Here is a 15,125-nt window from a genome sequence, read left to right on the forward strand (position 1 = left end):
TGAGTCGGAGGCAGTTTATGAAAAATACTAAGCAGAACTAAGCATCAACCAGGTGAATGTACGACAACAATGAGCGACACATCATTCCAATTAGCGTCTGTTTGGGTGCGTTGTTAAGGGATTTACACCAACGCAACAATACTTGAAACATTTTGGACAGAGAATAAAAATATTCGACTCCGCATCATCTATTTCCGAATTGAAAATGGTTTTCTATAATCGAGTGATGGTTCGGACACGAAAGGATGGTTCTTGATCCAATTCATATTGACTTGTAAGACTTTAAGAAGCTTTTTCCTACTAACAAGTTGTTGATTTAGGCTTACGTTACCTTATTCACCTCGGCGATGACCTCTGTGAGTTCCACTGTTACAACCGGTCGGCGAAGGACTTCTAGTTCCTCTGATGTGATGGCGTCGATGACAGCTGCGAGAGCTGCAGCGACATATTTCGACAAAATAGAACGTTACGAGTTGCAAGAGACACTTGCTTATACTTCAAGCGACTGGCTGCTTTCGACTGAAGACACGAGGATTTCTGTTGAACCGCCACGCGGACTGATCGCCGGGATTCAAATCCCGAGTGATTTCAACAACTGTTTGATTCTTATTCCTGAAGAAGAGGGCATCGAACCGTTGGAATTGCGAGAAATGCATCAGATCGTACGTGAACTGGTCACGGGAATTTACATTTTGAATCAAACGCCGTCGATTACTTTGGAAGCGAATTACGATTGCAGCACATCATGTCAAATTCCACCAGCTTACTATGACACGCGAATCGGCCAGATATTGACAGACGTAGATTATATGATGAAGAGTCTTTGGCACGGGGCATACTTCCCAAAAGATAAAAGAACTAAATTTGCTGAGCGATGGAGGCAGGCTGTGAATCTAAATACAACAACTGGAGAGCCAGAAACACGAAGAAGCTTGCAACTAGTGTGGACAGAGGCTGGTATTTTAGATTTGGCTATAGATCCTGAACTGACTGAAGCATACAATTCAATCCCTGATGAAAACAAAGATGACCTAGATGCTACTGAAGAGAAGAAACATTTTATGAAGCATGTGGATGAATTAGCGCTCAAACTGACCTTATTTCAAAACACTGTCACTCAACATCAAAACATATTTTTGACAGATGCCAATTATCACATTTCAAGCATTGTTAAGTCAGATAAAATTGATCTTCAAAGTTACGAAAAGCTGCAGAGAAGGCTTGGAGTTCATCAAGAGTTCATCAGGAACACCCTGCTTCTCAAACCAGACATAAAACGACAGCTATGTCTGCTTAAATTTATTAGTTTCATGGTGCCATTTTTGATTGCAATCAAAAAACGTTGCAAGGTTCCAGATGTTAACAAACTTCTTCCACCATTTACTTTTGAAGAGTGCAAAACTGAGCGTGAATTTCCACCTCTGATCTTGAGACCTGAATTCAAGTGTAAACACTTTGATCATTCAGAGAAATACTTTCATTTGCATGGTGGAATTTCCTTTGTCCGTGAAACCCCACCTGCTCAGAAAATCTCTGCTGCAATTGTTGCAGAGCAAGAAAATCTGGAATATGTTGCATCTGATGCTTATAACAAAATAATGAGCTCAGACACAGTCATGTTGGAAAGCTACCCAATGGCAGCAATTGAAATTGATGGTAAAAGTTATTTTGTGCTGAACATTCACCTGGAGACCTTTTACCCTGTATCACCAAAGCATCCATTGTGGATACATGCACATTATGATGAAATTGTAAAATTGAAACCTAAAAGGCTTCCTGTGCATGAGCTCCAGATTCATGAGCAATTCAAAAAAAGATATGGCTATCAAAGAACTGTGAAACTCAAACAGATCCCTGCTGGGTTGCAAGCAAGTGCTCATAGAGGGCTGGTCTCGATATTTCATACCATGACTCGTAGATTGCCACCATCACGTCTGACAACTCAAGACTCTTCTGGTCTGTCCCTCATTCATCATGCAGCCATGTTCAACAGACCACAGATTATTACCATGCTGGTAGTAATGGGTTTTGATGTAAATGTGCGTCGCTACAATAACATTTCATCACAAGGTGTAAGTCCGCTACATCTGGCAGCCAGATGCGGTGCTTTAGACAGCCTTGTATGCCTAGTGACATACAAAGCTGACGTGATGATGTTTGACAGCCAGGGATGGGTGTCTGTTCACTATGCTGCCTTTTTCAACCATGTTGACTGCCTTCTGCATCTAATTCGCCATGAACCCAAACTACTAGAACTCAAGTCCAATGATGACTTAGAGTCCACTCCAATTCTTTTAGCTGCATCCAGTGGGGCATTGGACGCTGTGAAATGCCTGATTGAGCAGGGAGCACAGTATACCTCTATAGACAAGGAAGGAAATGGAGCTGTTCATCTTGCTGCTCTTCACTTTCACACCAACACACTGAAATATTTTATCAGCTGGAATAATGATGATATCCCAGTGTGGGACCTCCTTGTTGGTATGTTGAAGTCTGATGACATCAAGAGGAAGCATAGTGCCGTTAAATGCCTGGAGGTCCTGTCTCTTGCAGCAGAAAACAACTGGAAATTCATCCTGATGGCAGAAGGTGTTCCAGCCCTTGTTGATCTTCTTCGACTTGATAATGTGGAGCTACAATCTCTTGCTGGGTCTGTTTTGTGCAACATTGGAAGTCACAATGAGGTCAGGGTAGAAGTGTCTAAAGCCAATGCAATTCCTGTTGTCGTCAGTCTTTTGGCATCACCTGTTCCCATGATCCACTCTCGTGCTGCTGTCATCCTTGGAGACTTAGCTTGCCTTGATGTCAACCAAGGAAAGATCTCGGAGGAAGGTACAAATATGATGAGGGTACACAATCCTGAATAGTTACAGTTGAATCATATTGAAAATCATCAACTTCCTAATTTTTTGTTTAAACCAGAGTACATCTTTATGGGTAGTGATACACTGTACATGTAGGTGACATGTTTCCTTTACAGAGAGAAGTTGTATTATCTCTGTATATGTCTGTGGAGGGAATTTTGTATCCTGTCAGGGTTGATAACCCTTTGAATCCCAAGAGTGACCAGCATCTAATTTCTTCTTACAATGTCACCCCTGAATCACGCATAAAGGTAATGAGAAAAAATTAAATGATCACTAACTTAAGATCTGAAGCTCTTGATTGTTAAACAAATTCTCCTTGCCAGCACCTTAGGAAAGCTATAGAGGACAGTATGAAGAATAAGCATATTGATATTAGGGTGTAATTGAACTACATTGTACAATCATAGTGGGTAGGCTGAAATAAGCTTGCTTATTGCTTCCCATGGAAAATAACCAACTATGCTTCATCACAAGGTTTTAAGACATTACATTTGTTTCTTTTAGTCATGGTCAATCCTTCATGTTTAATTTGCAAGTAAAAATGATATTAGATTAGAATGACTTCAAATCACTTTGTTTTGTATTTTCCTCTGAGCGCTTCATTTATATTACAATTTACAATAATCTCTAAAAGTTCAGGGAGAAAATAAAAATCAGATTGACCCTCTACACACTAACATCATAATGCATCCTTATATAATTATTTCCTGATTAGAAGGTTGTTTGAGGATCAAGAGCTGCTTACTTTAGTTGATGATCATTTTCTTTATTCTGGTGACCTTAAGGTTTGATTCAGGGGAGATATAGTGAGGAGAAATTAGATGCTGGTCACTCTAGTTGTTAATAAGGTATTGAACAGGTGTACTTAGTATTTAATATAGCAGTTTGTGCCCTCAAGTGGATCTGTTTATTTCTTAATCTTTTAGGGGTATTTTTTTTATGATTTTCAGACTTCAGCTGTGGTATACATGTATTTACATTTTTAAAATTTTTATCAGGTGGAATACAATCACTTGTTGTTCTCCTGGACTCTAAACTTGAACATGTGTTGGTGAATTGTGTCAATGCACTCAGGGTCTTGTGTGATGGTAGCTATGACAACCAGACAGCTGTAGCCCAGAGTGGAGCTGTGGACACCCTAACAGAACTTCTAAGTAAGAAAATCTACTGTCACTTGGTAAATTGTTTGTGTGGATATGAAGCTGCATGGTAGATAATATCTACCATGCAGCAGAAACAGGTATTTGAACAAGAATACAATCGGAGCAATCACATGTGCTCTGTCAGGACTGAATAAGAAATTGCTGTTCTCAAAATGATTTTGTCAGTTTCCAAAATCTTGTGCAGTGTGGTAGTTACCAATTTTTTTTGGGAAATGGCAAAGTTGCTGATCTGTTTTGTTACTGGCCTGCTGTACCGAGTACATTCAAGAGCCATTACATAGTAGTGGTACACCCATTAGACAAGGGGGGGGGGGGGAGGGGGCAAGGGGGATGTGAACAAAAGACTGTTGCCTCCAACAGGAACAATAAATAGAGAAATTCAGAAAGGGCCTTTTAACAAGAAGTGTGAGAATTAATTCCCTTTAACTTCTATGAGTGACCACAACAGAATTTCTCCTTACAGTGACCAATACAATATCAAGTAGACAAGTGGTGAGATATTGGAAAATTTCAAAAAGGGGATTATTAGTTGATCCATTACCAAATACTCCAAACTAACATCATAAGAATTGTATGACAGACAGTAAGGAGAATTACTAATGAGATCTTGGGAGTGAAAGGGTTAAAGAGAGATGTTTCTCATTTTGTAAAAACATTGACATGATGAAGTGAGCCACAGGGAACTCAATATGGAGTGTGGCCATTGATATTCAGTGTTATCACCCTTCAGGTGCAAAGTCAAAGAACCTTCAAGCAAACACTGCAGCATGCCTGAGTGCTCTGACTAAGGACCATCGGGAAAACCAAGATCTGGTCGTAGCCAAAGGAGCTGTTAAGCCACTAGTGTCTTTAGCAAAGAGTACCAAGACACTTTGCCAAGTGAAGGCTGCAAGTGCCTTAGAATCACTTGCTACCAGTAATCCAGAGGCACAAAAAGAGATTGATGCAGCAGATGCCCAGAGACCTCTTATTAGGCTCTTGAAAATGTGGGCCATTGAGGTCAAAGAACAAGGTATGCACATTATATTTGTAACTTATAATAGAAGGGTTCCTATAGTTTGGAAAAGGCTGAAAATGTTGATGATTATTAGCCCTGTTGTTTCAGGGGGCTCCATTGTCATTTATTAAATTCTTGTTTTTAACAAGTACTGTAATTTTACTAATTTGGTGATGTTAATCACCTTTCTCTTAATGAATGGCAAATTTTAAATTATACTGTGTTAGCAAAGTTCTTCACCACATCTTGTGCACTGCTAACTAGAATATTTCACAACTACTACATCAAATAAAACTACTACTGTTCATAGTGGAAGCAGAGATGCATTGGGTGTTCAGAGGAGTTGTACTTAAAAAGGATCATTTCATTTTGAGAATAAATGAGAGTTACTTCAGACAGTTTCTCAGAAGTTAAAAAAAATTAATAACTGAAATCACGAAAAAAAATGAATCAATGTATGAATAAATGAGACAACATATAAATTATGTGTTTGATGTCTCTGTGAACACATCACTAATTTGGTATGTAAGAAGTAAACCACACTTTCTATTGGTTTGCCAGTTAACAAACCATTCGACTGCGCCTTGTGGTTTACAAACTTTTCTTATGTTCTCCCAACATCCTGCGTGGTTTAGTAGCTGGTAAACCGATAAAGAATTGTGATTAATTGCTCAAATGAGGCAACATATATGTGCCATGTCCATAATTTAGATCATTGTGTCCCCATATCTTAAATGTCTTGCTGTAGTCAGACTGCGCAGGTCCATGAGAGTTCATCCATTTACTGTTTATTCTTTTACAATCAGGTGCCAGTGCTCTGTGGGCTTTAGCAGGCGTCACTCGGCATCAGCAGCAGCGTATTGCCAGCATGATTGGTATTAACATTCTAGTTGATATGCTCATGCTGAAGTCTGAGACTCTACAGTTTATTGCTGGCATGGCCATTATTGCATTAACCACAGAGAACATTGAAAATCAGAACAAGATTGTGACTGGAGGAGGAATACAACCTCTTGTGAGGCTCTTGAGGTCTCAGAAGACTTCTGAAAAGGTTAGTTTAAGTTACACGTCTTCCTGATGTTGTCAAAGACAACGTGAAATATTTGTAAAAAGCATGGGAAGGGGAAAAACCTGAGTTAGCTCTTTGCATCCGAATGATAGCCAGTTCTGTGCAATCCACCGCAATTTCGGCAACCATTAGTTGAAAAAAAGAGTTAACATAACTCTATTTTTTAATTACTCCTGAAATGTGGTGATAAAACAGCTGACGTCTGGTCAACTTTTTCGATTTTCTTCAACCCGTCGATTACCGTTGTAAAAAATTAAGACAAGATACAAAGAAAAGCAATGTTAACTTAACTAACAAAGTAATGGCTCCGAAATGTTTTAGTCTCTAAGGCAAATGTGGTTCTTTTGTAGGTTCTGTTGATGGTGATCCGCGTGCTGGGTATCCTGTGTGTTGGCGTGGCTCATCAATCTAACAAATCCACTCAGCTTGAAATTACAAACGCTGAAGCTCTTGTTACTCTTGTGCATCTCCTGCGTACCTCAAAAAAGGCGCTCATTCAGGTAGGTTTTTAGCACATTTCAATAGTGTTTTGATCTTGTAGTCTGATCCTTTGGGCGAGAGTAGTCCTGGGAAGTTGTTGATGAGGGTGTTAATCGTATAGGCAAAACTGGTAGATACAATAGCCAATTAGAAAATGAGAATGTCACCTGCAACCAATGAGAAATGAAAGGGAAAAAGGCGGGCTGCCTGAAGCGCGGGAAAACACCAAGTCGCGATTGGTTTTTGTACCGAGTGCGATTTGTCGAGAAAATGGCGCAAGTTTTCCAGACCAGTCTTTTAGAAGGGTCTTTTAAACCTATGCAATGGTCGACACGCAGTTGATATTTTTATAGTCGTTCAGAGAGATTTGATATATTAAAGCGGAAAAAAGGCTCGATAAACAAGGAAACGTGTCTGCGTTTACCCTGTAGGTTTATTGCTCAACTGTGATTGGTTGGTAAGCAAATCTTTTAGCAATTTTTGGTTAATTGATTTGGATTTAGGGACACGAGTGTTAGGATCGGTGGATGCTAAGCTGTTTCTAGAATTAGCTTATTGAGGTTTTCAGATGTTAGAATAAGGAAAAAAGATGCGTTTGATTACAATTCTTAAGAATGGTGGACCAGCGCGTATTTTTTTTTCCAACGGTTAGCTTCAACAGTTAGCCTCAGTATACTTAGATTATTAGCAGACTGAGACATTTATACCCTCATTTCGTTCACAGGTTGAGGTGGCTATAACGTTGGGAAAAGTCGTTCTGAATAATCTGCAAACCCAGAAGCTTCTGGCAGAACAGACGAAGTTTCGCGTCGTTGAGCTCCTTCACCATCTCTCTAACAAAGAAGAAACAGTTCGCCTCAAGGCTGGAATGGCGCTCGCAACTTTCGCGTACAACAACACTTCACAGCAGTACGCCATTAAAAACGCTGGGGGAATCTCGCTGACGGCTTTTGAAGAATTCTTGGGGTCTGGGAATGAACTTTACCAGGCCCACGCGGCTTTTCAGATCATAGTCCTGGCACGTGTGATTGACAGTGATCAGGTGAACCTGACAGCACGAGGTGTGGAATTACTAGTGCACCTGCTCAGTTCTGATCAACAGAATACACAGATACTTGCCGCCAGTTTGACAGCCAGCCTAGGTCACACTCGTGCTGGTGTTCCTGCGGCACTTATCACAGCCGGTAGGTTTACCCTTTTATCATTAAGAGTGACTGGGTTCTAATTTATCCTTATAGTGTCACCCTTAAATCCAATGTAAAGGTCATGAAAATAAAGGAAATGATCACCAATTTAAGAAGCTCCTGATTGTTAAACAAATTCTCCTTGTCAGCATCATAGGATATGTAAAGAGAACAGTATGGAGAATTTGAATTCCAATATTAGGGTATGAAGGGTTAATAATGATACACAGTACAACGGTAAGATAAGTCTCCCCCATATTGTCATCTTTCTGTAGCAGATTTGCAACAATATTGTGTAATATATATTGTGAAGTTAATTTTGGAATAAGTGTAGGCCTTGTTTGAATGAAACTCGGGTGAGGTACCATTGAGTTAAAAAAAAAATTACTGCTTGTCAAAATGTTAAAAAAGTTTTTTGAATCGTATTGTTAGTTTATTTTTGGTTGGAAAATCATGGTCAATATGATTTATGAAGTTAACTGAACAGTTACCCAAGTTTATACCACAAGGAAACCGTTTTGAACCATTTTATTATGAAAAATCAAATGTGAACTTTTCAAAAATTTGTGTATGACGATTGAAAATTACATTGTATAAACCAAAATATTATCGCATTGCATTCTCTGTTTCACACCATTTTCTTTGTTTTTTTTCCTTGTACTCTTCAGGTTCAGTGGAGGCACTCCTCACCAATCTTTCCTCACCAAACGAAGAAGTCCGCAGCAGTGCGGCGGTTGCCCTAGGGTACCTGTCGTTCGACCGCACGGCTTCCCGTCTGATGCTGCAGGCGTGTCGTAATACTCCAGGTCTGCTGGAGTCGCTGGTGGATAACCTTGGTAACGGAAAGGTATCTATGGAGTTTATGGACGAGTGGAGGCAGACCAAGATGGTTGGACTGCCTTCGGCCAGGTATGCCATTACGTACCATGCTGCTTTTGATACCAAGAGTTAGGTCTGAGTTCTTAGTTCTTCAAGAAGTAACCAAATAAGGTTGTTTTTCTTTTGTTAAGAATGCCATGCTCAGTTCAAATAGTCCCCTCCAAGTTTTCTTTGGTAGTTTTTGACATGATACAGGTAGCGAAAGTTTGACACCACTGGAAAGAGCAGCATTTAATCAGTTAGGCTGCCAGGTTTGAGAGCGACATGTTACTGAAAAACTATCAAAGATGCAAGACGCAAAGTCGCGAAGTTTTACGACGGAAAGTTTGAATATATGAGAAACCTTTGCTGAAATAAACAATAACGTGTCGGTCTTTTTTACCCACGGATTGATAGCGACAGTCATCGTGAACGCTCACGGAAATTGCTTAGATGGACGAGAAGGACTGGAACTTTGCAGCGCACCTTTTTCGCCGCAGTCTTTTTTTTTTAAGCTGTCACCTCAATTTGAAAACTCACCATTACTTTTACTTTCATTTTCCTCTACGAAAGTTTGGAGATTCACGGAGGGCCCCCGGTACCACAGAGATTACCACCTGAAGAACGTAAGTCTGAGCTCCCAATAGGATGCATTTCTCAGTCCGTTTGTATTTAAGTCAACCTTTCAATGAGAGCTGGAGGTTTTCATTATATTTACAAATCAAAGAGGCCATGGTAAAACCGACATGTAGGCCAGGAAACGCCACTAAAATTGTTTCCTAATTCCTTTCCGTAATTTAAGTCATTGGATACAACGCTAGTTCTAGATACTGGAATATTATTTTGGGGAAAGTACCTGTAGAAGGCAATCTTATGCTTGGTTTCATTTCACAGCTCCAGATGCGTCTCAGACGTTCAATTTATGATGAATTAAACGAGCCAGTCTGTAAGGGAATAGTGCGTTTCGCCTTCAAACTATTGTTTTGGCACTAGCACCACGACACCATTTTTCTGATCCAAGTATATCTCCTAAAGAAATGCTGTGCACACTTGTCACTGTTTCTGTTATTGTTTGGGTTTGTTTTAATGTTAGTTCTCCTGATCAGACCGTTTGCATAGAGGTTGTTAGAAAAGAGATTTTGCACCTGAGAAAATGCATTGGTGCTCCTCTGTAGCGAACTATGTGAAACAAGATACAGTTTCGAGGCTTCCTGTACTTTGTTGTATCGGGGTTTTACTCCATAGCCAAAAATTATTGTACAATTATCTGAAAAACGTACTGTTTTTCATTTAGGAAAACGTAGACCTCGCACAACTCAAAGCATGGGTTCTTTCCGACGTCTTCGCCAGCAAGATATGAAAAGAGTGGCCTCGGCACCAGTGGTTGTAAACAGCTATCGCAATCAAGTAAAGGCTGGCATTGTCAAAGCCATGTTGCCTCGCTCTGATTCGTCGCACATGAGAAGCGCTTTTGGAGCAGCAGAGATGTGGCGATCCAAATTACTAACATCTAGGCCTTCGCTTGAAAAAGGATTATCCAGTAAGAATTCTTGACCACATACGGAACTTAAATGACAATTGGATGACAGGAAGAATTGCTGCTGTGGCCGCCATTATCGCAGTTGTCAGACAGTGTGTGTGCACAAGACATAGAGTCGTTGTCATGGACAATTCAAAGTACAACTTTCCCGTTTTCGTAAATTCTTTTAGACAGAAATTTTGCCTGGGGTGTATGAAGAAAATTTGCTCCAAAAGCTGATATTTAGAGCCCCCCTTCCCCCACCTCAAAGCTAATTTTAAGTCTTTTTCATCACGCACGAGTTAAATTGCTAGCTCAAAGATTGAATGTTAAAGTCAAGATAAATTTATCTTATTAGTATCTCGCCAAATACAATCTAAGCCGATTGTCATCACAAATGTCCTTTGTCTGCCAATGTCATGCTCTACCCACCTTACCCTTGCTTCCAAAATCCAAGGCAGCAACTAACCATTTCACAAAACGCTTGCGCGCGCGAAAAACGTACACGCTGGGAGGCTACTACAAGCTTTCACGGACCTTCCAGGGTTCGTGATTGACGTGACAACTGTTCATAAACTCTTGCTTACGTCGAAGTATATCGCTGACTTTTTTATATTTTACTCAACATTGCTTATGCCTTGCCGTATTTTTATTTACTGGTCCGAAACCTGGTACATAGGGTCATTCTTCTTTACGCACTCTGTGGAGTAGGAAAAAGAAAGAGAGAGAGAGAGAGAGAAAGAAAGAAAGAGAGAAAAAACAAAGACCACGGTCGAGCTTTCCCGTACCTATGCTTGGCAATTGGTCAACCGAGCAACAGATAGCCTGGGAACGAGGTTGGGAATTTAAGCGTTGAACGTTGACAATAGTTTATCATAAATGATGCAATGACTTTATTGAGCTGAATCTTCATAAAACGTTTTTCTCAACAAAACTGACCAATGAAAACCCTAAATTTCAAATGTCCTCCTAAATTTGCAGTCAGTGGTGATCAAATTTTGGATGAACCTCCATTGCTCGTCGAGTATTCTTACAATTAAATTTGTTTTCCTTGTGAACATTTGTTGCTGTCAAATGAGACAAACTTGATGTCTCGTCGCTAAAACGCGACAGTGAACAACGTTACTCTAGTTTATAGATCCCTCATGGATCAAATACGCTCAAGGTAAACATCTCCACAACTGACTTGCAGCATACACTTCCGCTTTTACTACTTTTCGGAGGCGCCGTACTTGTTAATTAACTGCCCCTGATAACTATTTAGCTTCTGTCTTAAATAAACACAACTATTCCTTTGCTTTGTATATCTTCCATATTTACGTATTCCCAAAAGCTTTGTTACAAATATTTGATTTAAAGCAAGTTTAACTTTGACAAAATCAGTGACTGAATCTATGTAATAGTGTGTGATATTAACTTGGGCACGCTATCCGAAACTCCGGAAACGACAAGGTGAATTTTGTTTATACCCCTTACAGAAACTACCTTAAGACTAATGAAGGCTCTCCTGTGATTTAAATTTTTTTCGTGAAAGACTTTTTAAATTTGAGTTTATCATCCCGCGTATTCATAACCAAAATGAAACCGAAGAAAATGCAAACCAAGCTGGTCTAAAATTTTTAGACTAAGAAAAATTTGAATCACAAGAATATGTCGCAGTGACTTCCACTTGTTGTTTGACAAGCGAATTGTTTTGAAATAGTATAGATGTTAGTTAGGCTGCGCTGTGGCTGTGCCTAATTTCCTAAGTTCCTGAATGTCGACGAGATGAACGTTTAAGACAAAATTATTATTTAAAATTGTGCATGCGTCGTTGCCTCTCCTGGTGTCGGCAAGCCCCGTAGAATGGCAGAAAGCATTCATCATGCCCGCCTGTAACTTTCAAAAACACGCCTTTCCTCCGATGATCTTTTGTTGTAGTAAAGATTTTCTGAAGTGTTCGTTTACAGGTGAAGAAAGTAATACATTTGGTTATTTCCTTCCGTCACAAAGGTGATTCACTCGGGTTCTGTGTACTTCCCGATTTGGATGTCAATGTTCCAGAAGCCTTGTCGAAATTGATGTACAAGTGGTCCTCGTACATGCGCATGTCGATATACTCCTACGACAAGTGAAAAGATGATTGACAGGAATCAATCAATAATTATGTACGTGCAGGTGTCAGTGGACTTGAGGTAGCTACACTGTGAGGGAGGAGCCGTCAAAATTGACGTACAAATTGTCTTCGTATATAGCCATGTTTACGTATTCCTAGGAAATGATAAGGACAAAAGTCGTAAATTTGGTTTAGGCAAAGAAGAAAGCAAATGCAAAATCGATTCGAGAAAAGACAAAAAGACAAAAATTGGAGGCTTCAATGCCACCAAAATTTTGACCGAGCAATATAACAATGAACAGTATACAGGTCTTTACACTGATTTACCAGCGTGGGAACCGACTTAAGATGTTGCCCACTCGTCCAATGCGAGTTTAAGGCCTTCATGGTTTTCTCACAACATCACACGCAGGTTATTACCCTTACGGCGCGATTTAATGATCACAGTTTAGGACAGATTTTTGACTAATCAAGATAGTTTATGATAACATAACATCAATACTGGCAAGAGGAAATTTTATGAATTAAACCTACCTTTTCATCGCTGAACATTTTACTAAGGTGCTGGGACAGCTCTACGAATGTTGGCCGTCGCTGAGGGGCCACTTGCCAGCAATCCATCATAAGGATGTATCTAGAGGGATTATCGACAAATGTAAGGTTTGGGGAGCGAAATTGAAAAAAGAAAAAAAGAAAGGTAGTCTTCACGAAAGTTATCCAATATTTTCTGTCGCGTATACCCCTTGACATTGAAATTTCTGTTTAAAATAGCAATTTCCTGGCTGAAAGATTACGTGGATGAATGCAATTTGGGTTTAGGCATTATTTCCCCGTGTTGTCTGATTGGAGTGCATTTCGATTGACTGTCATGAGAGTAATCACAGCATCCAAGTGGAACTAAGATAAATACTTCATGTAAAAAGAATGAGAAATTAATTGATAAAAACAAGCGAACTGCCCGAAGCACGGGAAACCGTGGGCGGCGGGAAACCGCAGGTGTGTAAGTTGCGAAGGTCTCTGCTTTTTCAGCTTTTCATGTGATTGGTTGAGAGGTTGATGCGATATTTCTAAACTATTCGCGGAACAGTAATTGGAATTCTCTCTCTCTTCCAAACTATACAAGTCGGTCGCCCATTGAGAAGCAAACGTTTCAACCCGACGATTCTAGCGCAAAAGAATAGAAGGAAATGTGTGTAGCCCCGGTTAAGGACTTTGTCGGGAACAAGGTGGCACTTACAAATCTTCAGAGCAGTGCTTAGGCCTATCCATCCTATATGAATCTTGAAGAAAGTTGATCACTTCCTGTGAGTTCATGCCTGGATATGGTGATGCACCTGTTGAAGGAATAATTCAATACTTCAATTTCTATCAGTGGCTAGCTAGAGCTGTTGGATTGAATTTCAGGTGATAAAGTTCCACCTTATGCCGTCAAGATGAAAGTAGAAGCCTGCGAAATCTTACCTAACGTGACGATTTCCCAGAGCACGACGCCAAAGGACCACCTGGGTGAGACAAAAGTAAACAGACGGTTTCGATTTGGAGAGAAGTTGAGAGGACAGTAAATCTTAGCTCAACAACGGTCGCCGAATAATGGCCAACATTTGTCCCACGACCTAGCTCAAAATTCTCCATCATCGATGTCATGATGTACGATAACACAACGCTTTCGAGGTATGAACAGAGCACGGAAAGGTCCACGTATCATGACAGAGAACAAAACTGTACCTTGCAGCATGCAGGGCGCTTGTCTATGGCCTACCACATCTGACTGTGAAATCCGACGATTTGAGGTTGGCAACCTCAAGATTCAGTCTAAAACAGCTGTGATGATTTTTAAAAATTTTCTTAAGCGAAAAGTCAATCGCTTCTGCCAAGTTTAAAGTAGTCGGTCTAATTGGAAATACTTTGGACAGTTGATCAAAAGAAACCTTGATGTGCGACTCTTGAAAATTGCAACAAAGAGGCTGCCTTCAATGACAGTCAAGTTATCACATTCGTAAAATTTACTCACACGTCACTTTTTGTTGTGGATACACCATCTAATAATGACTCTATGGCCATCCATTTAATTGGAAATCGTCCTCCCTATAAAAATAAATTAAAAAATAAGTAAATAACATAGGCTTTGACTACTCTAGAGAGTTCGTTTGATGAAAAAAACAAAAAAATAAAATCGAAGGAACAACAGCTGGTAGGAAGAAAGCGCCCATACCGCGTTGTGAGTTCTCAGGCAAATACCCTTCTGCTGAAAATGTTCGGAATTTGCATCAATTCTCAATTTAAGTCCGCATATAAGACTTCATGTGCATTTTTATAACGATTTGTTATCTGATTTAACGCAGGTTACAGTCCAGCCAGTTCTCAGTTTCCCTAGGTACTCATTCATGTCTTTTTTAACCTCTTGCACGGTGAAAGATTTTAAGATACTTTTTTCCAGAGCCCTTGCTAGGACTCGACATCCCCAAACTCAGACCTCTCGGAAGCTGGCCTTGGCGCTCTAGATACTAAGCCACAATGTCTCTTACCAGGGCTGATCAAAAGAAAGCTTTTCCTCATTTATTAACGGATTCATCAGCAAGCCAATGAGTTCAAAATTAGATCACAATGCTTACTATATATTACTCACTTGCGTTTTTCTTGTGTAGTGATTTTCTACGTAAATGTCCCTAGCGAAGCCAAAGTCGGCCACTTTACAAACTTTGTGTTCGTCAATAAGAACGTTTCTGGCCGCAAGATCTCTGTGAACAACCTACGAAAGCGATCGGTACAGTCAGTAGAATTCTAGGTAGTAACATTTCTGGTCAACTTTACTCTTAACCCCCTTCCTCGGACAAATTGAATATATGAATGTGAACATGACTCACTCTTGATCTTCAAGCGCAGAAATCAGCTG

General features: G+C 40.0%; 2 protein-coding genes across 8 annotated transcripts in view; one reads left to right on the top strand and one right to left on the bottom strand.

Moving 5' to 3' along the window:
* On the top strand, positions 1 to 11,433 carry LOC131768699 (ankyrin and armadillo repeat-containing protein). Its single transcript, XM_059084425.2, has 9 exons — positions 1 to 2,832; positions 3,866 to 4,021; positions 4,761 to 5,042; positions 5,834 to 6,078; positions 6,447 to 6,596; positions 7,301 to 7,760; positions 8,429 to 8,669; positions 9,192 to 9,244; positions 9,913 to 11,433. The coding sequence occupies exons 1-9, from the start codon at positions 348 to 350 to the stop codon at positions 10,170 to 10,172; spliced, it is 4,332 nt and encodes a 1,443-aa protein (XP_058940408.2). The 5' UTR covers positions 1 to 347; the 3' UTR covers positions 10,173 to 11,433.
* Positions 11,401 to 15,125, bottom strand: part of LOC131768736 (fibroblast growth factor receptor 2) — a 23,976-nt gene continuing 20,251 nt past the window's right edge. For 6 of the 7 annotated variants that reach the window (XM_066173299.1, XM_066173297.1, XM_066173298.1 and 3 more), the window contains exons 11-16: positions 14,859 to 14,981; positions 14,244 to 14,317; positions 13,694 to 13,734; positions 13,470 to 13,566; positions 12,767 to 12,866; positions 11,401 to 12,238 (exon numbers count right to left, since the gene is read on the bottom strand). In XM_066173299.1, the coding sequence (XP_066029396.1) occupies positions 12,122 to 12,238; positions 12,767 to 12,866; positions 13,470 to 13,566; positions 13,694 to 13,734; positions 14,244 to 14,317; positions 14,859 to 14,981 (552 nt within the window). In that variant the 3' untranslated portion in view covers positions 11,401 to 12,121. Of the gene's footprint in view, positions 12,388 to 12,766; positions 12,867 to 13,469; positions 13,567 to 13,693; positions 13,735 to 14,243; positions 14,318 to 14,858; positions 14,982 to 15,125 lie in introns of all 7 variants that reach the window. The other variant, XM_066173303.1, reaches the window with a different exon arrangement.

Source organism: Pocillopora verrucosa, chromosome 10 (assembly GCF_036669915.1).
Source record: "Pocillopora verrucosa isolate sample1 chromosome 10, ASM3666991v2, whole genome shotgun sequence".
NCBI classification, from domain to species: domain Eukaryota; kingdom Metazoa; phylum Cnidaria; class Anthozoa; order Scleractinia; family Pocilloporidae; genus Pocillopora; species Pocillopora verrucosa.

What these genes read in the sequence shown, in the direction of transcription:
- LOC131768699 (XM_059084425.2), top strand. Translation starts at nt 348, where the DNA reads ATGACCTCTGTGAGTTCCACTGTTACAACCGGTCGGCGAAGGACTTCT. An exon ending in AGGAAAGATCTCGGAGGAAG is followed by an intron (nt 2,833 to 3,865) that starts GTACAAATATGA and finishes AATTTTTATCAG; the next exon opens with GTGGAATACAATCACTTGTT. An exon ending in TGCGGCACTTATCACAGCCG is followed by an intron (nt 7,761 to 8,428) that starts GTAGGTTTACCC and finishes TGTACTCTTCAG; the next exon opens with GTTCAGTGGAGGCACTCCTC.